General features: G+C 39.5%; 1 protein-coding gene across 1 annotated transcript in view; it reads left to right on the top strand.

Annotated features, from left to right (window-relative positions):
* grapa (GRB2 related adaptor protein a) overlaps nt 1-13,392 on the top strand; it is a 37,998-nt gene that overhangs the window by 6,715 nt on the left and 17,891 nt on the right. Inside the window, exon 3 of the mRNA XM_042504139.2 lies at nt 447-566. Within this exon, the coding sequence (XP_042360073.1) occupies nt 447-566 (120 nt within the window). The remainder of the gene's footprint in view (nt 1-446; nt 567-13,392) is intronic.

Below are 13,392 nucleotides of genomic sequence, written 5' to 3'. Positions count from 1 at the left end.
CATTTATGCAAACCTTGCATCCAAACAAACTGCTCTACTAAGCAAGACTAATGAGCAAAAAAAAAAAAAAAAAAAAAAAGTGAAAAATGGTACCATTACTTGCGCTTCACAGCTGACAACTGAAATCCAGCGTTTTGGGATTTGTTTCATGTGCATATTTAGCAGCGTGTTTAAAAATAACTTCAGAAATGTGCTAATTTAACTTTTCTTCCCTTCAACCTCTCTTTTTCTCTGTCAGCATTGATCTGTTCTGTTGAGAGCTGCTGTTCCTCTAAAGTCTCATTATTTCCACTGAAAATACAAACATCAAAAGTTTTATGATATCCAAACAAATGATTTATTGTGTGCCGAATTGGATTGTAGCTGCACAGGCCCCAAAACAACACAGTTCACGATCACATGCATAAAGCAGTGAAATAAATGACTCCTTTCTTTCTCGTTTGCAGCTGGTTTGCTGGTCGTATTTCTCGTGGTGTGGCAGAAAGTCGACTAAGACACAGGGAGTGCGGGGCTTTTCTGGTCAGAGAGAGTGAGAGCGCCCCTGGAGAGTTCTCCATGTCTGTCAGGTAGGAGATAAAGGGTCCTTCGAGAGTCTATGTTTTGCACATTTCAGCCCTGAAGCCAAAAGAAAATTTTTGCATTGTAAGTTTCACTAAACCGCGAATGTTACATTTGCATGTTTCACAAGCAACATATAAACATTAGATGCTGCGTACCTTGGCAAAGACACCTGCCACCTGCAGAAACTGAAGGCCACTGTTCAAGACCCAGAACATCAAAACCATCTAGGAATTAGCAAGTCATTGCTGTGCTTTCACTGGCTTTTAAGGCCCGAAATGTGGGTGTTTCTTAGGGACACTATAACTGTGTTTCAAGCAGCTTTTTAAGCACGAAAAGGGGTTGTGTTCATCCCAGACAGTGGATACATATAGCACGAAAAGCACTTTTTTATTACCAAGACATTACTGCTTTTTCTGCCAGGATAGTGGCACAAAAAGCAGTTGTTTTTTTGCAGAGACATCGCTGCTTTTCCTGCCATAACAGTGACATTAAAAATTATTGTTTTTTGCCAAAGCCAAAACATGATCTTTTCTTAACCATAAGCAAGTGTTTTTCTGCCTAAACCTCTTCTGTTAAAACATTAAGTTTAAATGTTTCACCATATAATAACATATAAATGTAATGTATTTGCAGAAACGTACAATCCCAACATTTTCTCTGGTGACTGGGTTACAAATTTGTTGTACACATCACAACCCTTGTATTACTATTTTTTTCACATTATTCGTATTCTCCATGCATCCTCTTATTACTGCAACGGCCCTGTTCCTCCGCAGGGACCACTGAAGTTCCATTCAATCTCCTCTAATGCAATCTAATTCAATTAGCAGACCTATACAAGCACATGCTGTATGCAAACATCCCTGCACATGCAGCATTGTTGTCCGTTTGATCATTAATAACATTTTGTGTGTGTGCATGTAGACTTTATGTCGGTGGCAGGGGATGAGAGGAACAGGCAGAGGAGGAGGGTTGGAGGATAAGGTGTGGGGAGGAGGGTAAGAGGATCTGCAACCCCTCTGGCCTGATGTGAGCTAATCCTGTCTGGCACACCGCGGCATCTGGAGCTGCTGATGGGGCTGATCGGTTGTCTTGTCGGGGGGGTTGACGCCGGTCAGGGATGCAGCTGAGGCTTGGTGTTGTGCTCCGGAGGGCTGTGTGGATATTGGATGTGGAGGTTGTCTAAGGAGGGGCAGAGGGAGTCCAGGGGATGAGTTTTGGCACTAAAGGCCAGACCTGGAACTAAGAGTTGGCTCTTCTGGGCTCCGGGTGCTGTAAGACGAACTGGCTTAAGTCTGGGGTTAAGAGACGGATTTGTGGTTTTGTGGTTCTGTTGGGACAAAGTCTGGGCATGATATCTCTCACCCAGTGGATTTAGGACAGGCCTTGGAAGCATTAGTAATTATTCAGGAAAGGAAAGCAAGTTGCCTGCATTATCAAAATCGAAAGGGAAAATTAAAGAGAAGGAAGAGAGGGGGGTGCTGTGTGTAAAACAGGTTTGCCAGGAGGGGACAGAGAGGATTTTGATGCTACTTGTCTTTTTTGGCTGTTTTTTGATGCCTCTCTGGCTGTTGTTGCTGGATGGTGTAGCAGCTTGAAAATTGGGTCAGGTGTTTGTGTGAGTTTGAGTGTGTGTGTGTGTGTGTGTGTGTGTGTGTGTGTGTGGTCCTTGTGTGCTGACAGCTCCCCTGTCAGAGGAGACGTCCTGACAGCAGTAACTGTGGAAACTTCAGCCCCGGCTCAGCTCGGCTCAGCTCGGTCCGGCTTTGACGTCAGTCCGTGAAAATCGGATCCACTTTCACAGCCATGATGAGTGGAGCCAGAAAGGGACTTTGTTTTTTAATTTAATGGAAATCTGCTGGTGAAGTTGGAAATCATGCAACACTGTGAATGTGGTCTAAGTTTGAAACATAGTTTTTTTATGATTTCATTGAAAGTGTCAGTTTTATATCCTTTATTTTTATTTGGATAACTTCATTTAGCACCTTAGTCAGACTGCTCTCATGCAACATTTGTAAATATCCCCACAAAAAGTAATGCTACAGAATTAGTATTTAACCTATGTAATAATGAAAGCTGTGATCACACGAGGAGTTCCCCCAGGAAACTAGTGTCCATGTCTCATGTCAAACCAAATTAATGTCTCGTCGTACGTAGCGTGACAACACCAAGCCATGTTCCTTTTTTTAAGCTCACTAATGTAACTTTAACCTTACCACAGTTCAACCAAAGTGATAAAACAATTAAAGAGCAAAGACACTTAAGTTTCAATCCATCTGCCACATGATAATGGACAAATGTAACATATATGTGGTTTGCAGAAACGTGCAACACCTAAATTTTTTTCTGGCAGCTGAGTTTAAAAGTTTACATTACATTTTATAGGTTGATTTCAGTATATTCTTTTAGACTCAATATATTTAGGTCTACAAATAATACATAAATAATAAAAAGATTGATTTAAATTAATTGCTGTCCAAATAAAATGATGGATCATTTATGGGTTGAGAGAAAGATTCGGCGCCGTTAAAAACCTCTTAATTACCTGATTATCTGAAAACTGCATCATCACTTTGACCTCAGTATTTCTAAAAACTCTGGCTATAGCTCAGTCCCCGATGTGTATTTCTCATAATTGGATTAGATTAGAATGATAAACAAGGCCGCTGTGTTCAATAACCCAATAACAGCTTTCTGATGGTTCATTACATTTTTTATTTTATTTATTTATTTACCTGGAATGAAGCCTAAGAAATGCAACTCCAAAACAAATTAAAACACAAATCAGGTAATAAAGGTGACGGTCTATGACAAATCATTTTGTAGTGATAGAATAATTTGTCATCACAACAACATGTCACAGTGACACCCAATCCTAACAGTCTCATATAGACCTGTAACACCGTGAAATAAATCCATGATGGATTAGGACAATGTATCCGTAAGACAGGTCATATGATAATGAATTAGTGCTACATGAATTAGTGTACCCACTGGTACCCACGGGTTATGTACTTCATGTAAAGTTACACAGTTTAGGTTTAGACACAAAAACCACTTGGTTATGGAAAGGAAATAATGCTTGAGCTAAAAAAGCCCGATTTTGGAGGGAAAATCCCAGCCAGAGAAGTAGTCAAAGTCTCAAGAAAAGCAGTTTTTTGTGGCACTATCACAGGGAAACCACCTGGGGAACAAAGCCGTCCCGTAGTCTGTGTTTTTGCATGATATCCAACAAAAATGTACACACAATGATTAGCATGATGTTCTACACATTTGTGCCCCATGAATGATGTTACTCATTAATGTAGCGTTATGAAGGTTAGGTTTAGGCAAGTAAAGTTACTTTGGCAAGGTTTAGGAAAAAACAAAACATGGTGACAAGTTGACAACGTTCATTCAAATTTCACACGATTCTGAACTCCGGTTTCCTGGGGTAAAAAAACAGTTTTTGACCGTGCCACCACCCCAACCTGCCTCCTTGAGGGACCATTTCTTTCTTTACTCTTGTCAGCACATTGGTCAGCTGATCACAGTCTTCCCAGCAACCATCCATTTTCACTTCATTTCATATCGCACCACTCTGTCAGTACTTTCGGCATATGAGCGTGACGCCAAAAGCTACCTTCCGCGTCCAAACGAAACACGGCTGTACGGTGCCACATGAGAACGCTTTGAGACAGAACCACACTGGATGGCACCGGGCATCCACAGGCAATGCACACAGGCAGCATCACATGAGAATGTGGCCGGATGAAACGTTGAAGGACAGCATCAGGTTATTACGCTGCCAATAACCACGTAATATAAGGAACGTGAGTGTGCTCATAGGTCACACAGGGAGGAAGGTGGATGTCTGTAACTTTGTTGCCTAATCTTAACCATCATGACAGTCTGCGCTGTTGTGCAAACATAAGGACCATGCAGTTTAATCACACCATGTGCATTTGTTGTCATCACAGTAACGGCACCCAGAAGCATAATCAGCTGTTGCAGAAAGATACCTAAAACATTAAAAGTAGATGCGGGAGGTCACTGACAGAGCAGCACCATGTGACAAGTTGGGATGAGAACGTGTCGCAAATATGTGGGTTACACACAAATTACTCGTCCGTGATTATGTGGGATTTGTGGCGGCTTTGATATATTACTTTTCGTGGGAAAACATGTGAACAGTGCATGAGAACAGCCATATAGAAAACACCTACGTTTGGTGGTTTAATAGCAAAACACCGGAAACACAGCAGTGACTCACTAAACAAAGCCTCTTTAGTTGTTGGTTGGTCTTGAACAGTGGTCGGCAGAATGGTAGGCGTCTTGTGTAGCTGTCATGCCATTCGCCACCACCCCCACCTTCCTGTGACAAAATGAGCTCATATACTACAATATTTTAGATATGTTGATATTACTATTAGATGTGCAAATTTAACATATTTGGGTGTGTAGAAGCATATCATGCTAACATTTTCTTCTGAACACGAGGCTGAACTTTATGTAGGTTAACTACATATTTCAAATGATGTAAGAAAATAATATGAATTTTTAAAGCACTATTTTTACAGGTCATTTCTGTATTTTTTCCACTTTATTTTATTGTTTACTAATTTTCAGGTAATTTTGTGCAATGCATATTTTTTTTGGGTTATTACTTATTTGTTGCTAATCGCTTTCTTCACGTTTTTTTTTTTTTTTTTAAATAGAAATTAAGCCAAGTTGCTCAGGTTTCAAAGGGTTAAGTAAAGTTTCTGCTCAGAATACTTTCTGAAAGGTGGCTGTGAAAGAATACGTGGCTAGGGACTAGCCTCAGACTATGCCAGTGAATCTGTCCCAATGGGTTATTTAGTAGCTTATTTTTGGAAAGTGGAGCAAAGTGATGCCAACCTAGACTCTTATAGAAGAGATGAGGAATCCATTTTGCTTAGCTGGGCTTTCACAGTTCTCTTTGACTCAGCAGCGGATTCACCCGAAGGACGTGTTTCTGCCTTCCCCGAGTCTGAGTCTTTCACAACACTGTAAAATAGATCTAGACTAAAAAATGAAAAAGAAATGTGTGAAGAAAACGAGCTCAGGTACATCGACTCGGTTAAAAGGCAGCATGCTGTATTCCTGTTTTTCGTTGGTGGGGTATTTTTTCAGACTCTCACTGACAAGGGACATAACTTTCACTGTTTCTCAAATGGAAAATCTCACTTCCTCGTTCGCTCTCTGTCACAGTCACTATCAATATCAGTCCTTCCACCTACACTCGCAGCTGAACGTAACAACTGTAAAAAGTGTGCCTCTGTGAGTCATCAAAAGACACTCTAGGAAATCAGTGTCAGGAGCAAAAAGCAGACATGGCACATGGAGGGGAAGCAGATGCACAACACAATATCTCAAGCTGGAACGCAGATTCATTTATTTCAGTTGTTTGGTCAGACACATACTTTTTTGTATTTTCTTTCAATCTGACTTTAAGAGCAGTCGCCACTTTCTTTTTGATTGCTGGATGTCTCGACGTCTGATAGAGCTCAAGGTTGTTTCACCGCAGCTCGGTCCTTTGTAGGTTTTTGATGCGTTGTTATTTGAACGGTGTGGTGATCCGCCCACACATGCAGACACATAGACACACAACGCCTGGTTTTCCTGTGGTCTTTGTCTTGTCAGCTGACCGTCATGTAGAGAACAAAAGACCTTTTCTTTGCTTTCACATTCTGATCTGTTTTTTTAAACCAAATGTCTGTCAACAACTATGTGATGTGTGTCACATTTTTTGTATCTTCTTTTTGTGGCTGTTTTGTCCCTTTGAGGCACATTTGTGTGTTTTTTGGTTATTTTGAATATCTTGCAGGTAATTTTTTTGTCTTTTTGTTATTTTGTGTCTTCTTTTGGCTGTTTTTTGTCTCTTTGTAGTTGTTTTGTTTCTATTTGTCATTTTATTTATCTTCTTGTGGTTGGTTTATGTCTCTATATACTTGTTTTGTGTCTTTTTGAAGACATTTGAGGTGTCTTTGTGGTAATTTTGATTCCTCATATGGTTGTTTTGTGTGTTTTCGAGGTAAATGTGTGTAATTTTTTGTGTCTGTTGTTGTATTGTGTCTGCTTTTTTTTGTCCTGTTGTCATTTTGTGTCCTCTTGGTTATTTTCTTTTCTCTTTGTGGTTGTTTTGTGTCTCTTTGTGGTTGTTTTGTGTCTCTTTGAGGTAAATTTGTGTATGTTTTTGTGTCTCATTGTTTTGTTTCTGTTTGAGATATTTTTTGTATTGGTGTCATTTTGTGTCCTCTTGCGGTTGTTTTGTGACTGTTTGAGGTAATTTTGTGTATATATTTGTGTTCCTCTGTGGTTGATTTCTGTCTCTTTGGGGTAATTGCGTGTCTCTCCATGGTTGTTTTGTGTCTTTGGTCATTTTGTATCTTCTTGTGATTGTTTCTGGTTATTTTGAGGATATTTTGTGTCTCTTTGAGGCAATTTTGTGCCTTGTGTGGTCATTTTGTGTCTCTTTCTTTTGTATTTCTCTGTGGTCTTTTTGTGTCCTTCTGTAGTCATTTAAAGTCTTGCTGGGGCTCCTGACACTTTGGGCCCCTTGGGTCTGTGCCCAGAAATCCAGTTCAGTCATTCATCCGTGAGAGTGATGAGTATGAAACCACTGCCTTTTTCCCACTTTAAGTCAACATTTTCAGTGACAGTAAAAATACCTCTGGCCACTCTTGAAGACTATAAACCTGCTGGCTGACATGTTTTGCACGTGCTCACTAAAGCTGTTTTTCTAATGTTGTGGCATTTCAATGCGGATGCCACCATTTTTGACACGGCCTCTGATATCACTGACTCATGCTTCAGTGGCTGATGGCTCATACAGCAAAGTGCTGAATCGGGTCGTTCTTTCAGCTGCTATGTCATCACTCATCATTAGACTATTATCAGGGTCATTACTCCAAAAGGAAATCATAAAGGGAACTGACCCTTTGGACTGAACTTATTTTACAGACATATAATCTTCTTTGAGCTTTAAGTGACCCACTGCGGGCTCAGTGTCCCATGAATGTCATCACTTCGGTTTGGGCTCGATAACCCTCTGATAAATGCAAAATAGTTTGGAATATAGTTGGACAAATGAATGCATGTGGAGAAAATGCAGAAAAAAATCTGCATGGGAGAGTGAATAAATGAGTCAGTAAAGTTATGTAACACCATTCGGGAATACTTATATGGTGCTGGAAGCAATTAGCTTCATTTTATTCAGGTAAAATTCTCTTTTAAGTTGTGCTCTTGCTTCATGTGCGTCCAAGCCACTGGAGCAATACTTGACATTTTGGGAAATATTCTTTTGTCCAATGAAGAATGAAGAATGAATACATGAGGGTGATATCGATCTCCTTGTATAACAGTCTAGTTTGAAGAAGAAACTCTTTGTACATTTCTACAAAGATGTTATATTTGCTTGTTTCATACATATTATATCATTTCTAAAATCACGCAGTATATTTGCTGACTTTGTCACTGGGATATGAAGGGGACTGTGGATGGCGAGTTACTGAGGCAGCTTATTCGTCAATATGTTTGGGTGTTTTTGGTGACCTGTTGTTGCCTTTCCATTGGAGATAGTGCCATGAAAGTGTTTCGTGTTTTTACAAAGGCATCGCTGTGTTTCCTGCAGGTATAGTGCCTCGAAAATTGGTAGTTTTTTTCTTAAGTAATTTCTTTGTTTAATGCTGGTAGAGTGCCACAAACAGCGATTGTTTTTCACTGAGACATCATTGGTTTCCTGCCAGGATAAATAGTGCCACAAAAAACAGTCGTTTTTTACCAAGACATTGCTGCATTACAATGTCATAGTGCACTGAAAAGTTTTTGTTTTTTTGCAGAGACATCTCTAAGGTTCCCGCCAAAATGGCACCACTAAAAGTGTTTGTCTTTAACCAAAAACATTACTGCGTTTCCTGTCAGTATAATGCCACGACATCACTGCATTTTCAGCTAGGATAGTGCCACAAAAAGCGATTTTTAGCTTTTTTTACTTAGTCATTACTATTTCCTGCCAAGATGGTGCCACGAAAAACGATCATTATTTATCAAGACATCGCTGCATTTCCAGCTGAGATTGTTCTAACAAAAAAAGAGCCTTTAAAACCAAAACATGAACCTTTTTTAACCACAACTGAGTGATTTCTGTGCCTGCTGAAATGTAAAGAAACATAAAGTTCATTGTATCTGCTATATAATCGCATACAAATCTAACATATCCATCGTTTGCTGCGACGTACAATGCCAACATTTATTCTGGTGATTGGGTTGCGAACTCTTCGAAAGGGTGCTGGAGGTTTTAGGAAATATACCCATGATGATATCTTTGTCAAAGTTTGTAGTAACCATAGAAAAAATGTTATTCTCATTTTGTTTTGTTTGTATTTTCCATCACCGCGTATACTTTTGGGACCAAGAGAAAAGTGTGCTGCTATCTTCTTTTCAATTGTCCAGTTAGACTTTCACAGCTTGCCCCATAGCTCAATGGCACCAATTGAAAACCACAGTTCAGTGACCTAAACACAATTGAGACAGACTTGAGGGAGACAGAGACATAAATACAGAGAGAAATAGAGAGAAGAGAGGAGAATATAAAGAGAGATGAAGAGAGACAGAGGGAAAGAGCAAGCAGCGACTGCAGATAAAACAGACAGGAGAGGGAAGAGCTTATGGCGGGTGGAGGGGGGAGGGATGCATGATTTAACTTTTATTTCTCTGTTTTCTCATATTGACAGTGGAGCTGAAATAAGACCAGTCAGTCCTTTGGGAAATAAACCCCCCCGAGGGTCTCCTCCTTTTTTTCCCCCATCTTTTTTCTATTCAATTTCTCTCACTTTATTCTATCCTTAGTCCTCACTGCCTTTTTTCTCTCTGTGCTTCTCTTCTCTGGATCTGGTGATGTGGTGGAACATAAATCACAGTAAACAAAAAACAGTCGTATGTCATAAAATCATAAATTTATGACTTTGTTTAGCCTGAGAGGGTCTTCATATAATGGACTTGAATTTGAGTCCACAGTACTTACAGTACAGTACATGGTACATGTTACCAACTTAAATGAATACGTCAATATTTTTGGGAATGATAGGCCGAGCTGTAGCTTCAAGATGCTGTTTGATTTGCATCCTATAGCAACAATTTGATGTAAAGGTCTAGTGTGTGGGATTTAAGGGAATATAATGGCAGACATGGAATATATTTTAAGTATGTTTTCTTTGGGGTATAATCACCTGAATATGAAAATCTTTGTGTTTTCATTCACACTCATATCTGTTCACTAAATACAAAGCTAAATCCAGCAGCAGGTAAGCTTAGACTGGAAACAGGTAAAAGGGCTCAACTAACAAAAAAAGCATAATTCACAAAATGTCAAACTAATTCTTCATGAATTTACCATATGAAACAGCCTAAAAATGTGTAAATTATGTTTTATTTTAAATGTAGCATTGCTAACTAGGATATCCAAATCGCTCGGCTGGTTTGACTAGTGTGAACTAAGCTTGGTAAGATGAGTAAATAAAGGTAGAAAATGTTAATTTTGTAAGCGTTTCAAGTCATCGTTGTATTTTTCCCCTTGCTTATGTCATTTCTGTAACTAGCTGGAGTGTTTGTTAGCCACATGTTAGAAAAGCTGGGTCTCTTTTTCTGCCTGTTGAGATTAAACTAAAGCGGTTAGATTAAGTCTTTCCTTGAAGCATCCCTGGCAATGAGAAATGATTAGATAACTCAAATCTATATTTATTAGATGATTATCTTTATTGCCAGTTGCGGATATGGGCTCCACAGCCTGGAATTGATCTCAGTGTATGACAGCATTTATCCAAATTTTCAGGCTGACACGAATGACTTCCAACTCGCAGTATAGGGGATTGAAAATGATACAAGCTATACAGAGATGGTGCTTTTTAAAAGCGAAATGTTATTTCTGTTTTTCCGCATAAAATCAGTTTTTGTTGAGATATATCGATTGTTTTAGAATGACAGCTGACTCGAGGAGAGACTCCCTCTCTCAGACCCATATCATCTCCGTCTGAACGGCTGCTCATTGAACCGTCAACACACTTTGGACTAAACTGCCTCCACCAGACATCTTTTATCACTTTTCCACTCACTCGCCGCCTCTCTGCACACCCTCACACCCACTTCCTCCCTCTGCCCTCTGTCCTCATCCATCTATGGGAGCAGTGATGGCGAATATTTATCGATGCTGCAGGAGGAGCTGAACCTCTCACTCACTGACACGCTTGGTTGACACACTTTTACAAAATCACACACCACGTTCGGCCCGTGATACTGAGATAACAGTCGAACACGCCAAAAACTGATGGAACCGGCGAGCACATGGGCTGACGTGCACTCTGATAACTCCTTGACACGATCATCGGTTACTGATACACACACACACACACACAGTCACAGAGTTAAATTGACAGCTGGAGGTGTCAGCACGGCCGCGTGAAGTATTCCAGACATCTGCAGCGGTTTAGAAACTGAACAGCAGATTAGAGAAAGGGGGGGGATGGCAGGATGAGAGACAGAGAGAGAACAGGGAAGTGAGACTAGATTGATGGAGAGAAAGTCGAGCAAAAGATGGACGGACGACCTTCACGCGTCTTGAATTATGCTGGCGCGGAGTTAAAGTTTTATAAATAACTTCTGTCCTCATCTGCAGTGTATCTCCGTCTCTCTATCGCTACATCTATTTCATTTTCTCTCTTTCAATCTTTCTCATTCTCTCTTAATCTCTCTCTCTCTCACCCGTTTCCTTTTAGTTGGAAAAAGAAAATAATCTCTCTATCGCTGTGGGCCTTAATTACACTGGATCAGGGAGATGAGAGGGCACTTGGAGAGTATGCTCTGTGTGTGTGTGTGTGTGTGTGTGTGTGTGTGTGTGTGTGTGTGTATGTAAGTTCGTGATCGAGCTGAGACAGATGCTGTCTGTGTTATGCACACTGCTCCTCTGATGTCTCTGGGTAATAATTAATAAAAACGTCGACATGGCATCACCTAACGCTGATATGGCTGCTGCATTACATCTGCTCTCCCTCCGCCTCTTTCTCCTTCCTCTTTAAAGTGGTTTTTTTTTTTTCACTTTTACGAGGCACTTCTGGTAATTGTTCGTATATAAATAAATTTATGTTCACCACAATGTGTTTGTTGACGTTTAGTCAGTAATCATGATGGTGTAAACAACTCCGAGTATGAGCAAAAGTCAAATCAAGTTTGTTAAAAAAGCACTGTTAACTTTCCGTTGCTCATATGACCTTATGATGGAATGTGGGAGGTGTTACATTGTATTTACTGTGAATTTACGGTGTATTTCCGCCTGTGGTGAAGCTGAGAGAGTAGCTTGTGGTTGCAAACATTTTGTGGTTTTTACTACATTTCTGTAGTTTTCCTTGTCCTTAAGTTTAAGTGCATTTGTTTATTCCGGTGGTACAGAGGTGGAGTTTTGCACCGCGGGGGTATATTGAGCGTGAAGATGTGATGTTGTAGTTTAAGTGTTGCCCAATGAATATTTAAAGCGATTCTGGTCAACTGTAAAGAGATGCTGCAGGAATTTTTGGTTAGATTTTTTCTCTGCTGACATTATAGTTTTCGTCTCATGTCTCAAACCAAGTTTAACAGATAGATACCTGAAATTTGCAACCATTATCTGTAAGAAATATGGAAGCAAATAAGAGAGATGAGTATTTGAATTTTAACAGCCACTAAATACTTAAAGGGACAGTTCACTCTAAAATCAAAGATATAAATATAAAATAATATATAAAATATAAAATAAAGATATAGAGGTATTTATCAGTCTAGATAGTTTTGGTGTGAGTTGCCAAAATGTTCTGCCTTCTCTTCAAAATAATGAAACTAACTAACTCATAGTGCCAAAAAATACATTTGAAAAACTCAACAGCAATGTCTCTTTCCAGAAATCCTGACCTGGTTACTCAAGATAATCCACAGACCTTGTTGTGAGCAGTTTCATGTAGGAACTATTTTCTTTCTACCGAACTGCACCAACCGACCCTCTCACTGTGCAGAAGGAAAAGTGCATCTATTATTAGCTCACCAAGCAGCACTAAGTTAGCTCACAGCTCAGCTGAGGAGGACGCTACTAATGTTTACATCTCACACTGTCAAGAGCACGAGCCTCTCATCCATGAATAGATGCATGCTTCCCTCTGCGCACAGATATGGTTAGCGGGTGTAGTAGTTAATATATGAATACTGAATTGAATACTGATTGAAATATTTTACTTTGAAAACCATGTATCTAAATTGATGACTTTAAAATTAAAATAGGAAATGTCTTGTTTTGCAATTTCAAAAGCTGAATTTGAATTTTTCTTTTCAATGTTCATAAATTCAGATCTAAATTTCAATAAAATAGATTCAAGGAGTTCAATTAAATTGGTCTAATTCAATATCAAGCAGTCAGTGGCTGGTTTCTTTTGCCAAAGGAGGGCTACTGGGCGCTCCGTAGCTATTAAAATTGAAATACTTATGACTCTTATTTGCTTCCATATAATAAAATGCTCTCATAGATTCTGGGGCACATGTTATATCTGGAGTCTTTTTTTGTCTTGTACAATGTTACTTCCGATTGCCAGTCTAAAGTAGTGGTCACTTGAGCTGAGTTTAAGTGTAATTCCTTCATATATTTACTAAAATTAGTTTGCCAGAGCTGTGGCGATTTTCTGGAAAAATCCCTCTTTTTTGCATCATGTGAAATCAGCTTGTAAACTTAAAAACTGCCAAAGCTACATAATCCACCACAGTATCACATAGTTAACTTTATCTGTCATCCTTATTGCACTGTGCACTGACTCAAAT

This window comes from Plectropomus leopardus, chromosome 18, assembly GCF_026936395.1.
Source record: "Plectropomus leopardus strain MGB_pleo_1.0 chromosome 18, ASM2693639v1, whole genome shotgun sequence".
Lineage (NCBI taxonomy): Eukaryota > Metazoa > Chordata > Actinopteri > Perciformes > Serranidae > Plectropomus > Plectropomus leopardus.
The sequence above is the reverse complement of the archived record's forward strand: the minus strand, read 5'-3'. Positions and strand labels throughout refer to the sequence as shown.